We start from the raw sequence: 23,649 nt of genomic DNA, 5'->3' as shown, positions 1-23,649 counted from the left end.
TGAAACAGATCAGGGTGTGACACACACACATACTGAGACACGTACACAGACACACTAAGACGTGCACACGGACACACATGTTCACGTGCACAAACAGACACACACCCACGTACTTTATTAATAGAACAAATATTCATTGGCTCTCTCATGCATATATTTGAAGACATCAAGGGCACTGCGTCTGTCTCAGGACAGGATGGGAAGGGCTATTTAAAAGCTCTTGTGTAAGCCTGATAAAGGTCATTCCCAAGGTTCAGCCCAGATCAGCTATTAGCCAATGGGCTGGGGCCCATAATTAGTCATTAGAGTAATTAAATAGGAGATGGTTGCAGGACTGGTGGTTGTAATTATTGACAGTGTTCTGCCAGAGATTAATAAAGCGTGTGATGAAGGAAGAGGCTGCTGCAGCGTTTTTATAATCAACCCCGCCTTTATAGTTCATAGTCCACCCTCCTTCTCACCCCCTTCCTCCCATCATCCTTTTGTTGTTAGTCGTTTGGTCCCCTTCTCTCTGACCTGCAATGCTCTCCTCCTGATCCTCCCCTGACTTACCATCTCTCTCCCGCTCTTTCTCTCCCTCACCCTCCCACATTCCCAGTTCATGTTGTGATTATCTCTCTCTCTCTCTGCTGCAGGCTTCGACTGGAGTCTACATTTCAAGTGGGAGCAGTTGTCTGCTGAGCAGAAAGCCAGGAGAGCTGACCCCACCGAACCCATTAAGTAAGTGAAGGGAGGCATGAAGACGGATATTACGGGACGGTCTGGCCTGGCTGCAGAAGAGAAGAGAGTAGAGGGACAGAGGGATAGAGGAGGGGAGTAGGGGGTGCCTGCCTGACAGCTCATCCCTCCGTTCCTAAGTCCAGTGGCTGGCAGCATGCAGCCATGTTTTTTCTTTTTCATCTGATGGAGCAGAGCGGAGGAACAGTGGAATGAAGTCTCTCCCTGTGGCCTTTCACTGCACTGTGATCTGAACAGTCCATCAGGGAGGAGAGAGGGAGAGGCGGACTAGGCAGCAGCAGCAGCTGGAAGAGGCAGTTAAACCAGTGATCTCTGCAGAGATAGCAGCAGCACAGCTAATGAGGATGCAGCCCAGAGAAGATCAGAGAGGGGACCGGACCACAGCCAGTTAAAGCACCTTTGCATTATTTTAGCCAAAAATAGTTGATCATCTTTAATCCTCCTGGCCCCGGATGGCTCTGAATCCAGGGCAGGTCATTTTAATGCTCGGCTAGAATGATTGATTGATCTCTCTCACACATCTCTCTCTCTCCCTTTCAGTCTCTCTGTTCATTTGCGGTAATAATTATTTTCCAGGTACAGAGATAAACAACTTTTATATTCAAAACACTAGCACACATTTCTAGGAAGGAACATATTTTCTAAGAAAATACTTGATACTGTTGTCAAAACTAAGGCAGGGTAGTAACATTATGAGTTGGAATGATGGTAAATTGTTTAGCTAGCTAGCTACATGTCTAAACAAAAGACTCCACTATGCAAGTGACCATTTCACTGTACCATTTACACCTTCTGTATCCTGTGAACGTGACAAATAAACTTTGATTTTATATAGTGTGTGTTTACCAGAGACGGTAATGTGGAGAACAACATGACCTGCACCAAAGTCAAATTAGGATATAACGTTAGGCCAACGAGTGTCTCAGTTCTAAAATTCTCTGGTAGAATGCCCTGCTTTTATTTCGTCACACTCACAACCGTAAGCTATTTTCTGTAATTAGCTCGCCATTAACTCGTAGGTCATCTTTCTGTTTCTGTAATAATGAATACAAATTAGCCCCAATTTAAAACATTGCCGGCTAACTTAACAAGCTAGGAACTAACCAAAATATTGTTTAGAAAGTTGCTTTTAGTTACCTGGTTTGCTAGATGGATATATACTAAATTAATTTGTAAACGCTGTCTGTTTATACTTTTACAAAATTACAACAAGTTTGATGTCGGATGACAATAGAATGTTTATGATGTCACTGCGACAACTGTATATAGACATGTCAATAGACGTAGTATAATTCAGTATTTAGTCTTGAAATCATTGGTTGTTAAGTATATTACCGTACTCACTATGTTTAGCCTCAGATGTGAACCCTTAATGAGATGGGTGGAGCTAAAGCTTAAGAGGGTGTGAACGATGCTGAGTGGGTGTGGACAAGAAGAGCTCTCCAGTAGGTGTACCAAAACATTCAAGGGCCATTTTCTCAAAAGTGAGCTTACAAGTTTATCAACTTTCAAAGCAGAAGTACGCGCTGATGAGAGTGTCAGAGATGCTGGGCTGTGGGCTGCCATCTTCCCTCCACTTGAGAAATGAGTAAGATGGTGAGCCTCTCCACTTGCGTCCCTCAGTCCTGCTCAGGGCAATCTGTCTCTCATCTTCCCTCCTCTTCTCTTTCTGTTTTCTTTTCTTTCCTCCCCTCGTCTATGTTTCCTCTTCATACTTCTTTACTCAGCTCTCTGTCTGTACTTCCATCTTTCATTCCTCTCTTATTTTGATGAATTTATTCATACTATTTCATCCTTCCACAAGATATAGTCCCGACACAAATCTATGGTTGCTGGAGACTCGACCCAGTCGTTCGTTCTAAATGTTGCATTGCCATACTGGCTGGCAACGTTCTTATCCCTTGCTTACTAGCTAGCCATCTACGGCTAACTTACAGTCACATCAAAATGCAGCCAGAATAACACCAAAGTAGCTGCATTTGCTTTTGTTTTCTAGTGACATTTATTTGGATACATCCATGACAATGAGCCAATGAGGCGCGATTTTGCCTGACATAGAAAATGTACTCTCTCGTCAGGACACTTGTTCAGAGGAGCTAGCCAACAACACAGCTACAGTAACACAATCACTTCAAACTGAAGCTGGAAAGACTGCAAATTAGCTGTGTTCCATTTTACCTTTTTTCAATTGACATTTCTTTGTATATATCAATAAAAATGATGCCAGCTGATTCATGATTTCAACTGGCTGAGAAAAGCTGCCTGCCAGTCTGTCTTGTCCCGACCCCCGACATGTTCATTACTATGGGACAGCAGGAGATCGAATTTGAATATTGAAACAATGTTGCAAATGTTAGAGAGACAGACGGTAAGGTTTATTCAAATATCCGCTGTTGAAAATGGTATGTTATTCTAAAAGAAATGTGAGATAATGTCTAGATGATTTTTCTTATAGCGGAGATCAAGTTCATAAGTTGCCTGCCTGGGCTGATTAGACAGTGAATTGCACAGTCAGATGGAACAGAGTAAATGGGCATTTTAACGTCATAGGTTTAGCCTGTGGCAACTTGTGGAATAGACACCGGCTGGAATGTGGTTTTAACCAATCAGCATTCAGGATTAGACCCACCCGTTGTATAATACCCTACATCCCTCTGTGCCCACCCCAGCACCCAGCCCCTGGGGGGTGTTAGAATAATAAGGCCCTCTAATAGCCCAGGCACAGACCCAGGCCTGGTGGGAAGCCGATCCCACATCACACAGCCTGGCAGCATGGGCCAAGTGCCCAGACTGGTGCAGTGTCACATGGAGTCTGCTCCTCACACTGGTAGAGATAGACACACAGATAGAGACGTGTGGTTTCGGGCACACGCACACACACTTTTTAGCAGAGACCTACCAGGAGTGGTGGGACTGAAACTGAGAGGGTGTTGGAAGAGGCGGTGAGCTAAAGAAGCACAGATGGTTGGAGCATGGGGTTCCTGTGTGTGTGTGTGTGTGTGTGTGTGTGTGTGTGTGTGTGTGTGTGTGTGTGTGTGTGTGTGTGTGTGTGTGTGTGTGTGTGTGTGTGTGTGTGTGTGTGTGTGTGTGTGTGTGTGTGTGTGTCTGTGTCTGTGTCTGTGTGTCTGTGGGTGCGTGCTTGCGTGCGCGTGTGTGTGTGTGGGTGGGTGCGTGCGTGCGTGAGTGCGTGCGTGCACGTGCGCGTGCGTGCACAGTGTTAGAGAGAAGGTCAATGGAGACAGATTATGCTTTGCCAATCACTCTTCTTCATTGCATCCACCCAATAATACACATCACTTAAAGAGCACTGCTAACAAGACTCCGTAGGGCATGTTGAGTCACAAATGTGTCCATCTCTTACTAGCCTGTTGCTCTCCTGTCGCTGCCGGCACATCATCACCCAGTCATTCAATCCCATCATCATCATCATCATCTGTTTGTCATAGGCATGTCATTTTCTGTCATTTCTTCTCTCCAGTGGGAGGGGGTGTCTATTTATGGACAGTGTCTGAAAAAAAGTGGGATCTGAAAATGGAAGCAGCAGCAGTAGTTAATGGCAGACACCAATAACTAGGGAGGATTTGGTGATGCATGTACCTCAGGGTTTTACAGCATTGTCAAATGAGGTTTTCCTCTTGTAATACTTCCTTCAGGTCTGGCATGTACTGTACTTATGTTGCAGCAGGGGAAATATACAACAAAGGATGTCTCCTTCTGGAAAATAGAGAAGCATCACGTTCTCTATTTTATTGTGTTTCTAGGCTGAATTTTCTCAGGTAGCCTAGGGGTTAGAGCGACGGGCCTGTAACCAAAAGGTTGCTAGATCGAATCCCAGAGCTGACAAGGTAAAAATCGGTCCTTCTGCCCCTGAACAAGGCAGTTAACCCACTGTTCCTAGGCTGTCATTGTAAATAAGAATTTGTTCTTCACTGACTTGCCTAGTTAAATAAAGGTTAAATAAAATAATGGCTCTCCCAAGGCCTCCTCATACGTTATTTCTAACTTTATGCTGATATATAGTTAGCTGAATCAATAAATCATGAATCTTTATGTTTTCTACCAGAAATAGTAATGTCCTGATGCAAGACTTTAAATGAAGGAGGAAAACATGCAGCCTAAAGCTGTTTTCAGGGTGCAGCCAAGGTTCTCGCTGTCGAGAGTTGTATTTTGTCAGATGTCAATGTATCTATTTTGGTGCTAACTTTTTAAGACGTAGCCTCGAGTGCACTCTGGAGACATTATAAATTACCAGAGAAGGTAGTATTGCCTCAAGAATATTGGTCAAACTACACTGAACAAAAATATGAATGCAGCATTTAAAGTGTTGGTCCCATGTTTCATGAGCTGAAATAATAGATCCCAGAATTGTTTCATACGCACAACATATCATTTCTCGTACATTTTGTGCACAAATTTGTTTACATGTCAAGATAATTCATCCACCTGACAGGTGTGGCATATCAACAGGCTGATTAAACAGCATGATCATTACTGTACATAGGTTTTGTATATGGGGACATCAAAACAGATGTCTCAAGTTTTGAGGGAGCGGGCAATTGACATGCTGACTGCAGAAATGTCCACCGGAACTATTGCCAGAGAATGTAATAATAATTTCTCTACCATAAGCCACCTCCACCTTCATTTGAGAGAATTTGGCAGTACGTCCAACCGGCCTCAACAACCGCAGACCATGTGTAACCACACCAGCCCAGGACCTCCACATCTGGCTACTTCACCTGCGGCATTGTCTGAGACCGGGGGTTTGCACAACCAAAGAATTTCTGCACAAACTGTCAGAAACCTTCTCAGGGAAGCTCATCTGCGTGCTCGTCATCCTCGCCAGGTCTTAACCTGACTGCAGTTTGATGTCTTAACTGACTTCAGACTTCAGTGGGAAAATGCTCACTTTCAATCGCCACTTGCACTCTGGAGAAGCGTACTCCACACAGATTAATCCCCGTTTCAATTGTAATGGGCAGATGGCAGACAGTGTGTATGGTGTCGTGTGAGTGAGCAGTTTGCTGATGTCAATGTTGTAAACAGAGGGCCCCATGGTGGCGGTGGGGTTATGGTATGGGCAGGCATAAGCTACGGACAATGAACACAATTGCATTTAATCAATGGCAATTTGAATGCACAGAGATACCGTGACAAGATCCTGAGGCCCATTGCCGTGCCCTTCATCCGCCGGCATTATATTGTGTTTCAGCATGATAATGCACGTCCCCCATATCAAAAAGGATCTGTACACAATTCCTGGAAGCTGAAAATGTCCCAGTTCTTCCATGGCCTGCATACCCACCAGACATGCCACCCATTGAGCATGTTTGGGATGCTCTGGATTAGCTGTCGACCGATTAATTGGAATGGCCGATTAATTAGGGCCGATTTCAAGTTTTCATAACAATCGGAAATCTGTATTTTTGGGCGCCGATTTGCCAATTTTATTTAAAAAATAATAATAATTTAAGTGTAACTTTATTTAACTAGGCAAGACAGTTAAGAACACATTCTTATTTTCAATGACAGCCTAGGAACGGTGGGTTAACTGCCTTGTTCAGGGGCAGAATGACAGATTTTCACCTTGTCAGCTTGGGGGAATCAATCTTGCAACCTTACAGTTAACTAGTCCCATGCAATAACGACCTGCCTCTCTCTCGTTGCACTCCACAAGGAGACTGCCTGTTACACGAATGCAGTAAGCCAAGGTAAGTTGTTAGCTAGCATTAAACTTATCTTATAAAAAACAATCAATCAATCATAATCACTAGTTAACTACACATGGTTGATGATATTACTAGATATTATCTAGCGTGTCCTGCGTTGCATATAATCTGACTGAGCATACAAGCCTACAAGTATCTAAGTACCTGACTGAGCGGTGGTAGGCAGAAGCAGGCACGTAAACATTCAACATTCGTGCGTTTTGCCAGCAGCTCTTCGTTGTGTGTCAAGCATTGCGCTGTTTATGACTTCAAGCGTATCAACTCCCGAGATGATGCTGGTGTAACCGAAGTGAAATGACTAGCTAGCTAGTTAGCGCACGCTAATCGCGTTTCAAACATCACTCGCTCTGAGCCTTCTAGTAGTTGTTCCCCTTGCTCTGCATGGGTAACGCTGCTTCGATGGTGGCTGTTGTCGTTGTGTTGCTGATTCGAGCCAGGGAGGAGCGAGGAGAGGGACGGAAGCTATACTGTTACACTGGCAATACTAAAGTGCCTATAAGAACATCAAATAGTCAAAGGTTAATGAAATACAAATGGTATAGAGGGAAATAGTCCTATAATTCCTATAATAACTACAACCTAAAACGTCTTACCTGGGAATATTGAAGACTCATGTTAAAAGGAACCACCAGCTTTCATATGTTCTCATGTTCTGAGCAAGGAACTGAAACGTTAGTTTTCTTACATAGCACATATTGCACTTTTACTTTCTTAACCAACACTTTGTTTTTGCATTATTTAAACCAAATTGAACATGTTTCATTATTTACTTGAGGCTAAATTGATTTTATTGATGTATTATATTAAGTTAAAATAAGTGTTCATTCACAATTGTTGTAATTGTCGTTATTATAAATAAACAAATAAAAATTGGCCGATTAATCGGTATTGGCTTTTTTGGTCCTCCAATAATCGATATCGGTATCGGCGTTGAAAAATCATAATCGGCCGACCTCTACTCTGGATTGACATGTATGACAGCGTGTTCCAGTTCCTGCCAGTATCCAGCAACTTCGCACAGCCATTGAAGAGGAGAGGGACAACATTCCACAGGCCACAATGAACAGCCTGATCAACTCTACGCTGCATTAGGCAAATGGTGGTCATACCAGACACTGACTGGTTTTCTGATCCACGCCCCTACTTTTTTTAAAGGCATCTGTGACCAACAGATATTCCCAGTCATGTGAAATCCATAGGGCCTAATTTATTTATTTCAATGGATTTATTTCCTATGAACTGTATCTTTGAAATTGTTGCATGTTGCGTTTCTATTTTTGTTCAGTCTCTTCAGACAGAGACAGGGAATGAGAAACCGCTGTGAGAAAATGAATGTGGAGAATATGTTGTTGACGCCAGAGAGCATCACAGCGTGTCTATTCTAGAGACAAGACGATGCTCCTCGTCTTTCAAAAATCTTTTAAAATGGCTTGCCTTGAAGTCAGCAACATGAGAGCTCTCTGTCTCTACCCCTCTCTCTCCCTCCCCTTTCTCTCTCAGCTCCCTCTCCCTCTGCATTGTCTGGTCGTGTGCTGTGAGTCTATTGTGTTAGATAGGCCCCAGTTGGCACACCGTGGAGGGCCTGGGTGCAGCTTCCGCCTGATAATGAGAAGGTATCCGCTTAAACTCTGCTTGTCAGCCAGTCCAGCCCGGGTTTGTCGCCGGCTGGCTCCTGTATCACTCAATCAATTTACATTTTACTCAGCGGCTCACACACACTCACTGAGACTCGCCGGGCCGGGCCAGCATCATTATTCACATCAGCAAGACTCAACTGTGTGGAGACGGATTTAGATAAGTTGGACTCTTCTACCAGCGACTTGGATTTATAATAATGTGTTCTTAGTATCGCCAAAAACATCACCAAACTACCTCATGTCTGACTGACATTTTGGTGGGAGAAGCCATCATATCCTATTTGGACAATATTTCATAAAATAATATCCCCTGAGTACTCTCTCTCTCGCCTTCTCTTTCTCAGGACTCCCATCATTGCCGGAGGGCTGTTTGTGATTGACAAGTCGTGGTTCAACCACCTGGGGAAGTATGACACAGCCATGGACATCTGGGGCGGGGAGAACTTTGGTGAGTGAGTCAGCTGACTGGGCTGGAGCTGGGGTGATTAGGCTGCCTGAGAGCACTCGAGTGGCAGCTGCGTGTCAGTCTGTCACTTATAGCCTGCCTCTATAGCTGACACCAGTCCTTCTGTCTGCTAAAGGGTGTTGCCGTCATGAGAACTTTCCTTACTAAAGTGGGACAGTTGATGTATTGTGTTGGAAGTTTTTGAGGGATACTCTGTGGGTTTGTAATGGTTATTTTACCACAGTCCCAAATCCCCAAAATGATAATTTTTCAAATCAATCAAATCCACTCCATATGTTGGACTTGTAACACTTACTGTTTAGTTGACTATAAAGTGTCAATGGTCAAGAAGACACAAATATTAAGCAGAATTTCTAGGACCAATCAGTGTCCAGCATAACACCACACCACTGTCAAATAAGCTAGAGAGAGTGTAAATTCCAGTCATAGCCAGAACCCTGGAGCAATAGGTAGCATTAGTAGTTCTCTTCCCTGCTTCATGTTTGCTCCTGTCAGGTACATCTGCAGGCGAGTTGTGCACAGCAGCCCGAGCTAACCGTGGTAGTGGTGGGGATGATTCATAGTGTGTTCCAGATTCTAAAAAGGCCAGGAGGCTGACGAGTACTCTCCCATGTATCTCTGGCAGAAGGATGCTGGGGTTCATATATTAGACAGACAGGTTCCACTGTCTGTACTGCTGCTGAGGCTTCAGATCATTAGAGAACAAAGCAGAGACAGGGGTACAGTAAGACTTGAATAGGATGCTCTCTCTCTCACACTTTCTCTTTATCTCTCTCCCCAGTCTTTTTTTATTTTCTCTCTCTCTCTCCATCTCTCTTTCACATCTCTCGTTTATTTTTCTCTCTAGATGGAAAATATTCCCTACGCTGCTCCCTTTGACACTTTGAAATGCAGAACAAACTCATAGGCTTGTTGGGGAACTGTTGAAGATGTTACTCTGAAAAAGACAAACACAGCATATACAATGATAATGAGGCTATGAAACTTCAACTTTGTTGGGTTTGAAAGACAGGTGTGTAGCAACAGGCTAGTATATTAGTCTGGGCTAAATTAGACCAGGCAATGGAAGGACTTCCTTTACATTCTTGTGGCTTCTTTAAGTGAGCATTGGACATGGCAGATTTAAACATGAGATGTGAGGTGGCAAGCATGTTATCTAATATTCAAGGCATCAGAGCCCCATATACAGATGCTGATGCTGATAAAGATGATGAGTAATGTGTATGGATTGTATTGGGATGAGAAATAGTATAACGACTTAACAGGAGTATAGCTTCATTTGGTTTCAAGACATTGTGTGCAAAACTTTGTGTGTTAGAATTGAACCTCTCCTATCCCCTGTAACCCTTCTCCATCTTACAGTATATGAGTGCTCTCTCCTTAGGACTCTGTTGTCCCACTGCACCTTCTCTCACCCATAACTCATACAGTCTACAAGCACTGAACATACAACATACAATATAGTAATTCCATGGGACAATGATAACTAATGGTAGCTGTGTTTTGTGTGTTGTGTTGTGTGGGGTGTGTGTTGTGTTGTGTGTGTGAAACCCTATAGAGATTTCGTTCCGGGTGTGGATGTGTGGAGGGAGCCTAGAGATTATCCCCTGCAGCAGGGTCGGCCACGTCTTCCGCAAGAAACACCCCTACATCTTCCCTGAGGGCAACGCCAACACCTACATCAAGTAAGACTTGACTCCATTTGTACTGTATCCTATCTCACAGCCTGCTCCAAAATACAAAGGCACCCAACACCTACATCAAGTAAGACCTATATCTTACTGTATCTATCCGTATTCGTATCCGTATTCGTGCAATGCAACCCAATAGTGGGATAGGATTTGCAGCGAACGTGTCAAATACAAATTGAAGACATTGCTGTAGTTTTCTCTAAAGCTTTGCCAAACATTGTCTTTTGAATGCATTATGCTAAGCTCTATTCTCTTCTGTACATCAGAGTAGTTTGGCTCTCTTTCCATATTGGGGATTAGAATCATGTTCTTGCTGTGTTTGGCAGGGCTTTAGTTAGCTGATCGTACGAGTGCACCCAATTTCTGTTATTCTTTCTGAAAAGTTTTGTCTACATATGTCATTCTTTATCAAATGTTCAACTTTGGCATGAATCAGAAATGCTGCCCTTGGTTAACAATGCAATTATCGACAGAATCAGTTTTCTTCATTTGTATTTCTCATTTGCATTTAGCCTTCAGGAAAGTCACGGCATGGACTGAATATGTAAAGTGAACAACGCACTATTTGATTTGATTACAGAGCCGTTTTCAGAAAATGTGTTGTGCAAAAATCACCCTTGACTTGGCTGCCTCTCCTTTGACTGACTGGCAGTGTGTGTTCACTGTTCATTCACTGATGAGCTTTCCCTCTTTACCTACAACACAAAACACATTAGGCCCCCCCAATGAATAATTAATGAATCCTGTCAACAAAATTTGTATGTGTAGCATAGTTCAGCCAAGTTAATGAATAATTACTCCAAGTATGATGTTTGATTTCATGTCCTGAAAAGAAAGCCAGGCTTCTAATGGCAGCTGGTGGCTCAGCATGCTCTCTGATAATTATATGTCATTTATTCACCTGCACTCTCCGTGCTCCGCTCTCTGCACAATATCACTGTAATTTGTGTTACAAGCTGCTACTCCCTTTTCTGTCCCAAAATCTTCTGCTGCTGCTCAGAAGCCAGGCTGTGTCGCAGTAGTGTTGAGTATGCTTCCGTCTGAGACCGTGTAAGGTGGAAAGGAGCGATGTGAGTTCTGAAAGTAGGCTGTCTTATTCCTGCCTGTGAGGGTCAAGTGGATAGCATAGGATAGGGGTGTAGACTAGCTTAATGAGCTGAACAGGACAGTGTGGAACGCTAGAGATGCACTGAAATGTACGTGTAAATGTGTCTTCACCCCAAATCCAAAGTTTGCCAGAGGCTTTCAAATGTCAAAAGAGGTGTATGAAAGTCTAAATCAAGATACATACATATCTATCGGGAGGAGGGCCACAGTACGCAGCAGCAGTGTCAGCGGAATCACATTAGTAGAATGTTTAAAAGTGTGAGCTAGACATGCATAGAATAGGATATGTACATTTGACTCTCAGAACATGTATTGTTTCTCTGCTTTCTTCCAGCAAACGAGATGATTCATTTTCTTGGAATGTGTTTGAGACCAGTATGTGAGGGCAGACTTGGCTTATGGTTATTTTGGTCACATACGTGCTAGGTGTTTTCACACTATCAGTCTGGCCCACCCTGAGATGAAGTTTTTTAATGTAAAACGCCTACCGACTCCTACTGTGTGCTGTACTGGCTGTGTTGCAGGAACACCAGACGGACGACGGAGGTGTGGATGGATGAGTTCAAGCTCTTCTACTACTCTGCTCGCCCTGCAGCACGGGGCAAGTCCTACGGAGAGTGAGTGAAACACCACCATACATTTCTACACCGTATATTTCTACTGCTATACAGAGCCGTAAAAAGTATTTGCCCCCTTTCTAATTTTCTCTACTTTTGCATATTTTTTATACTGAACGTTATCAGATCTTCAACCAAAATATAATATTAGATAAACCTGAGTGAACAAATAACACAACAATGACCAATACTTATTTCATTGATTTCATAAACAAAGTTATGCCCCTGTGTAAAAAAATGAATTGCCCCCTTACACTCAATAACTGGTTGCGCCAACTTTAGCTGACTCCAACCAAACACTTCCTGTAGTTGTTGATCAGTCTCTCACATCGCTGTGGAGGAATTTTGGCCCACTCTTCCATGCAGAGCTGCCTTAACATTTGTGCGTTTTCAAGCAAGAACTGCTCGTTTCAAGTCCTGCCACAACATCTCAAATGGGATTAGGCCTGGACTTTGACTAGGCCATTCCAAAACTTAAAATGTGTTGCTTTATAGCCATTTTCATGTAGACTTGATTGTGTGTTTTGGATCATTGTTTTACTGCATGACCCAGCAGCACTTCAGCTTCAGCTCACAGACGGATGGCCTGTCAATCTACTGTAGAATTCAGAGCAGAATTCATGGTTCCTTCTATTAAGGCAAGTTACCCAGGTCCTGAGGCAGCAAAGCATCCCCAAACCATCATACCATGCTTGACCGTTGGTATGAGGTTCTTACTGGGGAATGCAGTGTTTGGTTTTCACCAGACATAATGGGACCCATGTCATCCAAAAGGTTGACTCAAGTTTGCCAAAAAGCACCTGAAAGCACCTGGATGGACAGAATGTTCTATGGACAGATGACTCAAAAGTATAGCTTTTTGGACGACATGGCCTAGTCTTAATCCCAATTGAGGTGTTATGGCAGGACTTGAAACGAGCAGTTCATGCTTGAAAACCTACAAATGTCGCTGAGCTAAAGCAGTTCTGCATGGAAGAGTGGGACAGAAATTCCTCCACAGCGATGTGAGAGACTAATCAACAACTACAGGAAGCGTTTGGTTGCAGTCATTGAAGCTAAAAGTGGCACAATCAGTTATTAAGTGTAAGGGGGAAATTCCTTTTTCACACAGGGGGTGTTGCTTAACTTTTTCAATTAAATAAATGAAATAATTTGTAAACTTAGGTTCCCGTTATCTAATATTAGGTTTTGGTTGAAGATCTGATTCAACATTCAGTATCAAAAATATGCACAAATAGAGAAAAGCAAAGGCTGAAAAAGAGACAGATTAGAGAATACAAACCCATATTGCACCTAGAATAGCATCAATAACCTGGATAGACGATTCAGTTCAAACCTTATTCTTTAGGTTATTTAAAAGTGTTTTTCTTCTCCCTGCATTACATATTGCACCAATGGATTCCACATGGTTCACCATAAGGTGTGTGTGTGTGCCTCCCCTGTGTGTGTGTGCCTCCCTGTGTGTGAGTGTGCCCCCTGTGTGTGAGTGTGCCTCCCTGTGTGTGTGTGTGTGTGTGTGTGTGTGTGTGTGTGTGTGTGTGTGTGTGTGTGTGTGTGTGTGTGTGTGTGTGTGTGTGTGTGTGTGTGTGTGTGTGTGTGTGTGTGTGTGTGTGTGTGTGTGTGTGTGTGTGTGCCTCCCTGTGTGTGAGTGTGTAGCACTGTCTTTTCTGTGATAAGAGCAGGACTGCATTATAAAAAAAGGTTCCTCTCTCTAACATTCATTTCCCTTTCTTTCTCTCTCTCTTATCAGCATTCATAGCAGGGAAGAGCTCCGCAAGAGTCTCAAGTGCAAATCCTTCAAGTGGTATCTGGACAACGTCTACCCAGAGCTCAAGTGAGTGTGTGTGGCCGGCTAATCACACACATCCCATTATGCTTAATTCAGAATAGATTCATGATCATTTTTTTTATTACTCAGGCTTCTCTTTTTTTGACCCCTGATTGGTCCGAGGCCCAGGCTTGCAGCTCAATCTGACTGATACAACAACAGCCAGGCGTGATGGAGTTTAGGTTAATCCCATGGACTGAAACTAACAATGTGAACTCAGGGGAGAGAGGAGTGGGCATGGTCTGACCTTTAGATGACTTGGATCGACTGTTAATTGCATACTAAGAAGAAACGACTTTAAAAAGATAGTTGAAGAACAGGTGAATTGACACAAGTTGAGAAATAGCTAATATTCAGTGCATGTGACAAATAAAATTTGATTTGAAAAAGTTTATAGGGTGGGGACATGTCTCGTGAGAGAGAGTATACACAGATAATGGTGAAGCCATACGAGAGCAATATACAGAGAGAAGTACAGTCATAGGCTATTACAAATTGCTAGCAGGTTATGAGGGATATGAGTGATGTTACCTATGTTACGCTGTGTGTGTGTGTGATGGATTCACTACTGCTGGTTCCAGGTTTCCGTTTGCTGACTAAGTGAATGAACTGGGCTGTAAAGCCTCCACATACCTACACTGGCAGCAGATCCCATTACTTACCTCTCTCTCTCACTCACTCTCACATACACACTCTCATGCACGCACGCACGCATGCACGCACACACACACACACACATACACAGCCCCCCCCCAGAGAAGTGGGTTCTTCCTACCTCTGATGAATGGCCATGTGATGAGCTATTTCTTTTTGTACATTTGAAAATTGATTGTAATTCTGTTCAGACGTTGTTTGAGGAAGCATTTATGCCAGGCCACGGAACATGACACTCTAAATAGCCTCAACGTTAATCTCTACAATAAATCATTATTCATTTACATGTATAAATGCCACCATGAATCTATCCCACGCGTGAGTATCAAAACATAACAGTCAGAGATGATACATCTACCTCGTATCCAGACTTGTCTGCATTGGTGAATATACAAGAAAGCAAGAAAATACATGTGAAATGTATACATTGTGTATTTTCAGAGTGCCAGATGATTCGGACTCTAAGTCAGGGGTGATTCGTCAAAGACAGAATTGTCTGGAGTCCCGTAGGGTGGAGGGACAGAACCTCTCCTCTCTCACACTAGCACCCTGCATCGGAACAAAAGCTGTGCCAGCACTCAACCAGGTACGGCCTAAACAACATTCAGACGGCCTACACTCAATCTCCAACAGGGAGACCTATGCCCCGCGCAAGACTCTACACTCATAAACAGAGCTACAGGCCAATGCAGCTCTCTCTCTCTCTCTCTCTCTCTCTCTCTCTGCTCATTCTCACTGCTGTGACAGGCTATCATAGCACCTCTCCCTAAACGTATGTTATTCTACACCTGCATTGCTTGCTGTTTGGGGTTAGGCTGGGTTTCTGTACAGCACTTTGTGACAATTAACTGATGTACTGTACTGTAAGCTAGATTGATTGATTTGATTGACTTACCTCTCTCTCACACACACACACACACACACACACACACACACACACACACACACACACACACACACATAAACACCCTGTGCTAAAAGTACACTCAAAATGTTTTATTGATCATAAAAATCATTACAGTTTTTCTCAATTGCTAAAACACTAAAACCCATTGGCTGAAAAAAGTTCTCAGTTGCCTGGACTCATTTATCTAATTATGCAGTCTGTTGTCAATACCTTAAACCATTTCACATCGTAAAACACAATTTGCAGATCTCACTTAGACTTTTCAGCAAAACTCTAAACACATTCTCATTCTCAAAACACATTCTGCACTCTAATGCACATGTCATCCATACCGGTAAACACAAGTGGCGAGTGGTAGAGAACATATGTCATTGATTGAACACAACCACTCAAAATTGATTTAACCTGTTTCAAATGATGCGACACAACCAATATAAGCCAGTTCAGAGAGCAAACAGGTTGTTGAAGGTGGGAAGGAGAAAGTCTGAGAATGGATACTGTAGTACAGTGCATTGTAGGCTGTATACTGTACAATGGGCAAATTGTATGGCCCTGAACATTGTGCTTTCCATTTATTACAGTTTTTCCCAATTGCTAAAACACAATTTTGCAAACTAGGCTGGTTTTATCAAAATACTTAACACAACTCACAAAACCACACCCCCAAACTGCAAAATACCTCATATATCCTGCAACATGAAGCACTGCAACCAAAACTACACCCCCAAACTGCAAAATACCTCATATATCCTGCAACATGAAGCCCTGCAACCAAAACTACAGATAGCATTATCAATATCAAACGTTTGCACGAAATGGCACACACTTCATTCATATTACCAGATGTTTGTCTAACCAACTACACACTGTTGGGCATAATGAAAAGCACTCTCATCTTTAATATACTTTGCCATAATACTAAAATAGTTCAAATTGTTGAAAATTCTTCAGATGCACAGAAATATTTGCAGATACACACACATGCTGTTGAAAAATGTATTTCTTTATTTTTCACCAAACAAGTCAGTGCAACATATGCACAGCAGATATATTTACATTGGACTGAACAAAAATATGCTCACAAAAAAAAAACGTAAACTGAAAAAGAAAATTGCAGAAAAAATATAGAGAAAAAAAGAGGCAAGAAAAATAATTAGGCAGCATCTTGCCGCACAGCTGGGTCTGGCCACAACGCCTCGTCCACATCACAGGCAATATCTTCCCTTGCCAGACATCGAGGGAAGAAGCGCCTTGAGTGCCTTATCCATCCCTGAATCGCGCCCACATCAATCCTATCACATGCCTCTTCCATAGCCTGCACACAGAGGCCTGCGCACAAAGGGCTGTTGGTCGTATACCTTCCACCGCCATGCCGAAAATAACTCTTCTATGGGGTTCAAAAATTGTGAGTATGATGGGAGGTATTGCACAAGAAATGGTGGGTGGTCAGCAAACCAGTTTTGGACTGGGGCTGCACGATGAAAGCTCACGTTGTCCCATACTACAACGTACCGGGTTCTTTGATGGTCTGCATCATTCATACGCTCTGGAGGTATGAGATTGTTGTGGAGTCTGTCCAGAAATGTGAGAATATGGGCTGTGTTGTATGGTCCAAGGTTGGCATGACGGTGGAGGACACCATGTGTATTGGAGATGGCAGTGCACATTGTGATGTTCCCACCACGTTGGCCAGGAACATCTATAATGGCTCTGTGGCCAATGACGTTTCTCCCCCTTCTTCTGCTCTTTGCTAGGTTGAACCCAGCCTCATCTATAAAGATGAACTCATGTGGGATTGAGCATCCATTTCCAGTACTCCCTGAAAACAAAGAACAAAAGCAGTCAATATGGTGTTATCCAGTACACTGGGAAACAATGTTGAGTGTAGTGTACTGCAGTCAATATGGTGTTATCCAGTACACTGGGAAACAATGTTGAGTGTAGTGTACTGCAGTCAAAATGGTGTTATCCAGTACACTGGGAAACAATGTTGAGTGTAGTGTACTGCAGTCAATATTGTACTTACATCCACATATGTTTGTCTGACCTCTTTGTTTCTTTGAGAGTTTCTCTCAAACGGCACCTTATAAAGTTGTTTAATTCTGATTTGGTTTCGCTTGAGAATGCGAGCCAATGTGGACGGACTGACTTGTTGAATATGGTGTTGAATATGGTGTTGTCTTGGATGATGTGGCTTTGAATTTCTCATAATCTGAATCCATTATGTTCCAAAACCAAGTTTACAATGGCAGCTTCCTGTACCCCGGTGAACATTTGGCCCCTTCCTCCACCATGGTTGCTTCTCTCAGCCCTTTAGAAAAACAAAAAAACTAAAATATAGGGCTTGGAGAATGCAGCCTAAAGATATTTCCCCCACAGTAGAGTAAATTCTACAGGAAATTTGTGCAGTTAGTGTATGACATCAACCATTCATGAAGTAAACAGGTGTCACCCAACTGATACACTATGACATGGGGTGTACTACATAGTGTGAAAGAAATTTTGGTTACATACATCTAAATGTCCGGATGACACAGGCGACAGTAAAACGGCTCAAGTTGGGCTGCACTCTCTGTCCAGCCTCTCGCATTGTCAGCCCATGGTTGATGACATGATCAACTAAGGTTGCTCTGATTTCATTTGAAAGTTGTTGTCTTCTTTGGCCATGAACTCCTCTACCAGCTCTACCCCTACTTCTCACTCTTCCTCCCCCTCTCATTCTCACCATCCCTCTTTCTCTTCCTCTTCCTCTCTCTGCAATGGCTTCCATTGTTGTTGTAAAACAAAAGGTGCTCACCTGTGGTCTTTTCATAATGCTTACTTCCTGATTGAAGTGGTAACAATTAACCATTGAAGTGTGTGGCCAGGTGGCACATGTATTGGCCAATTAGCTCATGTAGTGTCATTTTGAATGGAGGTGTTTTGAAATGGCAAACATGTGACTTTATGTCAGATTGTTGTGTCTTATGCAGAGAACCGTGTGCAGTGCATTTAATAAGTGCCATTTTGAATTGCAAAATGTGTGTAAAGCAGAAAATGTGTTTAGACTTTTGGAGACTTGAGAAGAGGTTTTGCTCTCTGTGTGTCAGTTTAAATAATTGTGTTGTGCATGTCATTTTAGTGTGTTAGCAATTGGAAAAAACTGTAACAGTACTGAAAGCTCAATAGATTTTGACTGGTTGCAGGTTCACATCAACAAAGAACAAGAATTACAGTATCACAGAGACAAAGGACAAGTTTGTGAGATGCAGGGTACAGTACTGTAAAAATAGGGGTACAAGGAGGAGGAAGAACAAAAAACTAAATTGCAAAGAGCAAAGCAGAGTAGTAATTTCTGATCAAGTTTGAGCTACTATGATAGAACATGTTTTCCTTCATCAAAAGACAATGACGGAAAAATATGAATATTTTTTTTGATAAAAAATGTACTTCTCCCTGAGAATTGTATGTTTTGAACAATGTGTTTCCTATTTTTCGGTGTATTGTTTACTGACTGCTTGAGAGTGTATATCATTTTGATCACTTTGTTTATGATTTGAGAGCAGTGTTTGATTTTGAACACAGGTAAAACTGTTTTGAGGCGAATGTTTCATTTTGCAAGAGGAGTCAGAGGTTATGTGCTTGAAGATGAGGTTTTGTGTTTAATGTTTTCAGGAAATGGAACAAGGTTTCAGAAATTTTGTTTTAGCAATTGAGAAAAACTGTAAGACCTTTCCCCACAGTGGTCAAGATTTGTCTAAGACCAAGTGTTACCTGTTGACGTGTCATATAGTTGATGTAAATCAGATGATATCACAAAGCTAGATGTCTTATGCAAAAGGCAGGAAGGAACTTATGCTGCGTTTACACAGGCAGCCAACTCTGATCTTTTTTCCACTAATTGGTCTTTTGACCAATCACATCAGATATTTTGACCAGATCTTTTCACATCAGAAATGTTTCAAATCTGATTGTTCAACAGACCAATTAGTGAATAAAATATCAGACTTGTTTTGGATAGGAGGAGGGTGTTTTCTCTCTCCAAATTCATTTCCCTAGGAAGCTCATTGTGGTTTATTTAGATTAAATTCCGTGCTGAGACATGCTAAAACAAGGTACTGTATATTGATTGTGTCAGCAGTAATTAAGTCTTGGCCTATTATGCTTGTGCAGTACTTATTACAGTGTATAAGAATAGCAGACATGTCTAGATCTAGGTAGGACACTCCCAGCTAACAACAAATGTCCCCACAACTTTAGAGAAGGTTCCCTTAAGAGTCTTATTAGGTTATTAACCAACATTTTCATAAGAATGTTGCTTTGATGTGCAAGGAATGTTCTCAGGATATAAGATATTAATGTTCTATGCATGTTTTATGGGAACGTTGCAAGAACATTCATTAGTCCATTTCTCTGTGGTTTAGGAAAATATTCCATCAACGTCCCACCAAACATACACAGAACATGGATGCCATGTTCTGAGAATATAAGATATTAATGTTCTACACACGTTTCAGGGGAACGTTGCAAGAACATTCGTGTTCAGTTTTCTGAGGGTCAGGGCATTCCTGAAAGAACATTCCTGTATCCATTGTCTGTGGGTTAGGAGAATATTCCAACAATGTCCAACCAAACATACACAGAACATGTTTGCCATGTTCTCAGAATGTAAGATATTGTGTTCTAGATAGGTTTCATGGGAACGTTGCAAGAACATTTCTGTGTATCAATTGACGGGACGTCGCCTGATGGTTCCAAAGAAGTATTCTCAAAAAAATAAATGTTTAATTACACATCACGCCTTGTTCAAGCCCTGATTGGTGAACCACTGATCCATTCACAGCTCTTTTTGTCTGTGGCAAGGTTAGGGATATCAAATCAAATTGTATTAGTCACATGCACCGAATGCAACAGGTGTAGACCTTACAGTGAAATGCTTACTTACGAGCCCCTAATCAACAATGCAGTTTTAAAAAACACGAATAAGAAATAAGGACCGCTACCTCTGCCTTTGTGCACAACAAGTAATTAAAGAGCAGCAGTAAAATAACAATAGCGAGACGATATACTACGTGGGGGTACCAGTACAGAGTCAATGTGCGGGGACACCGGTGAGTTAAGGTAATATGTAGATGTAGGTAGAGTTATTAAAGTGACTATGCATAGAGGATAACAACAGAGAGTAGCAGTGGTGTAAAAGAGGAGGGCAATGCAAATAGTCTGGGTGGCCATTTGATTAGATGTTCAGAAGTCTTATTTTTTCAGATTTCCCACTTCCTGGTTGGATTTTTTCTCAGGTTCTTGCCTGCCATATGAGTTCTGTTATACTCACAGACATAATTCAAACAGTTTTAGAAACTTCAGAGTGTTTTCTATCCAAATGTACTAATAAAATGCATATATTAGCAACTGGGACTGAGTAACAGGCAGTTTACTCTGGGCACATCTGGACACCTTATTCATCCAAGCTACTCAATACTGCCTCAAGAAGTTAAATTGACTGTTCTTTCACCATAGATTTGATTTACGTATTTCAAAAATATAAGGGTTTTCTGTATAGCTGGTGTTGGTGGGGCATATTAACCTGTTAATTTTACTCCTGAATCACTATGATCAATATACGTTTTTCTTGCGTGTACTTTTAACAGAGCTGAAATTTACTTCGAAGTGAATTCACCCTATTGCTTACACCTATCAAGTTGTTTCAGTTCTACTCAAAGGCCTAGGGAGGAGGGGTTAAGGTTTTTTCTGGACAGGGCCTTACTATACCGGCCCAGTAAGCACAACACCGTAATCACTGTCCCAATAATGGATATCCGTAGGGACAGTATAATTAGGCCCTGTCCAGAAGAAACCCTAACCCCTCCTCCCTAGGCCTTTGACTTGATAGGTGTAAGCAATAGGATGAATGCATTTGAATGTAAATGTGATAAAAGTACACTCATAATGTTTTATTGATCATAGTGATTCAGGATTATAAGTTTAAACAGGTTACTATGCCCCACAATTAGATAAATATACAGAAAGCCCTTAAATTCATGAAAAAAGTCAATCAAATCAACGATGAGAGAATAGTCAGACTAACTGGTCTCTGACATGGACATGGTGGAGTAGCAGGAAGATCAGAGCTCTAAAACATTAATATTGTATATATATATTATATTGTATATATTCACTGCTCAGAAAAATAAAGGGAACACTTAAACAACACAATGTAACTCCAAGTCAATCACACTTCTGTGAAATCAAACTGTCCACTTAGGAAGCAACACTGATTGACAATAAATGTCACATGCTGTTGTGCAAATGGAATAGACAACAGGTGGAAATTATAGGCAATTAGCAAGACACCCCCAATAAAGGAGTGGTTCTGCATGTGGTGACAACAGACCACTTCTCAGTTCCTATGCTTTCTGGCTGATGTTTTGGTTACTTTTGAATGCTGGCGGTGCTTTCACTCTAGTGGTAGCATGAGACGGAGTCTACAACCGACACTCAGATAGTGCAGCTCTTCCAGGATGGCACATCAATGCGAGCTGTGGCAAGAAGGTTTGCTGTGTCTGTCAGCGTAGTGTCCAGAGCATGGAGGCGCTACCAGGAGACAGGCCAGTACATCAGGAGACGTGGAGGAGGGCAACAACCCAGCAGCAGGACCGCTACCTTTGCCTTTGTGCACGGAGGAGCAGGAGGAGCACTGCCAGAGCCCTGCAAAATGACCTCCAGCAGGCCACAAATGTGCATGTGTCTGCTCAAACGGTCAGAAACAGACTCCATGAGGGTGGTATGAGGGCCCGACGTCCACAGGTGGGGGTTGTGCTTACAGCCCAACACCGTGCAGGACGTTTGGCATTTGCCAGAGAACACCAAGATTGGCAAATTCGCCACTGCCGCCCTGTGCTCATCACAGATGAAAGCAGGTTCACACTGAGCACGTGACAGACGTGACAGAGTCTGGAGACGCCGTGGAGAATGTTTTGCTGCCTGCAACATCCTCCAGCATGACCGGTTTGGAGGTGGGTCAGTCATAGTGTGGGGTGGCATTTCTTTGATGTCTTTGATTCTTTTTTTCATGTGCTCGCCAGAGGTAGCCTGACTGCCATTAGGTAACGAGATGAGATCCTCAGACCCCTTGTGAGACGATATGCTGTTGCGGTTGGTCCTTTAGTCCAGGTCTGGGAGGAGATCCCTCAGGAGACCATCCACCACCTCATCAGGAGCATGCCCAGGCGTTGTAGGGAGGTCATACAGGCACGTGGAGGCCACACACACACTACTGAGCCTCAGTTTGACTTGTTTTAAGGACATTACATCAAAGTTGAATCAGCCTGTAGTGTGGTTTTCCACTTTAATTTTGAGTGTGACTCCAAATCCAGACCTCCATGGGTTGATAAATTTGACTTCCATTGATAATTTTTGTGTGATTTTATTGTCAGCACATTCAACTATGTAAAGAAAAAAGTATTTAATAAGAATATTTCATTCATTCAGTTCTAGGATGTGTTATTTTAGTTATTTTATGAGAACATGGCAACCATGTTCTGTGTATGTTTGGTGATACATTGATGTAATATTCTCCGAACCCTCCGAAAACTGGACACATGAATGTTCTTGCAACGTCCCATAAAACGCGTCTAGAACTTCAGTGTTGTATATTCTGAGAATATTGTAAATAAGAACGTTGTAAATAAGGTCTGTTAGACATTATGGGTTCTCCTAACTTTAACACAAAAACATGCTTTAAAAGTTTCTCAGAAGGTTTTTTCTAAAATAGATAGAATGTTCCACTAAATAACAGAAAAGTGGACACTCAAACATTAGGTGAACATTATGGGTAACATTACAAAAACATTTATTTCCCTAGAATTGTTAGCTAGGCTTCACTCAAAGTACATTTAGTATGGCCACAGCTGTTCCTTATGATCCAGACTGGTGGTTGTCAGGTGTTCTGATTAAAACAGGGAAGTGGAAGGAGATTCAGACAAAAACACAGCTTCCAATATGAAGGACTCGAGTGATGTTTTCACTCAGCCTTTATTCAACCAGTCTGTCTGTGCTCTAGTGTAAAGCTCCTAAAAGCAACTGTGCGTCTGCCTCCAGAAGTAGCACACAGCTTCTTCCCCTAGACTTCGAGCCACGCTAGATTAATATTAAATGAACATTGGCGTGCCACAACGGACATCGTAAAAAAGCTGTGCCATTACCGCAGGGTAATTAGATTTAATACAGAGCACATTTACACAGTGCAGTTTATCCTATTAAGCAGTGATATGTGCATACCCTCTGCCTTCTGACCTGT

General features: G+C 42.3%; 1 protein-coding gene across 1 annotated transcript in view; it reads left to right on the top strand.

The window, feature by feature from the left end:
* galnt14 (UDP-N-acetyl-alpha-D-galactosamine:polypeptide N-acetylgalactosaminyltransferase 14 (GalNAc-T14)) overlaps positions 1 to 23,649 on the top strand; it is a 117,776-nt gene that overhangs the window by 80,021 nt on the left and 14,106 nt on the right. Inside the window, exons 8-13 of the mRNA XM_031837215.1 lie at positions 636 to 720; positions 8,449 to 8,552; positions 10,129 to 10,255; positions 11,893 to 11,985; positions 13,736 to 13,819; positions 14,909 to 15,053. Coding sequence (XP_031693075.1) covers positions 636 to 720; positions 8,449 to 8,552; positions 10,129 to 10,255; positions 11,893 to 11,985; positions 13,736 to 13,819; positions 14,909 to 15,053 — 638 coding nt within the window. The remainder of the gene's footprint in view (positions 1 to 635; positions 721 to 8,448; positions 8,553 to 10,128; positions 10,256 to 11,892; positions 11,986 to 13,735; positions 13,820 to 14,908; positions 15,054 to 23,649) is intronic.

Source organism: Oncorhynchus kisutch, linkage group LG12 (genome assembly GCF_002021735.2).
Source record: "Oncorhynchus kisutch isolate 150728-3 linkage group LG12, Okis_V2, whole genome shotgun sequence".
In the NCBI taxonomy this organism is placed as follows: Eukaryota; Metazoa; Chordata; class Actinopteri; order Salmoniformes; family Salmonidae; genus Oncorhynchus; species Oncorhynchus kisutch.
This window is presented reverse-complemented; position numbering and strand designations above follow the sequence as displayed.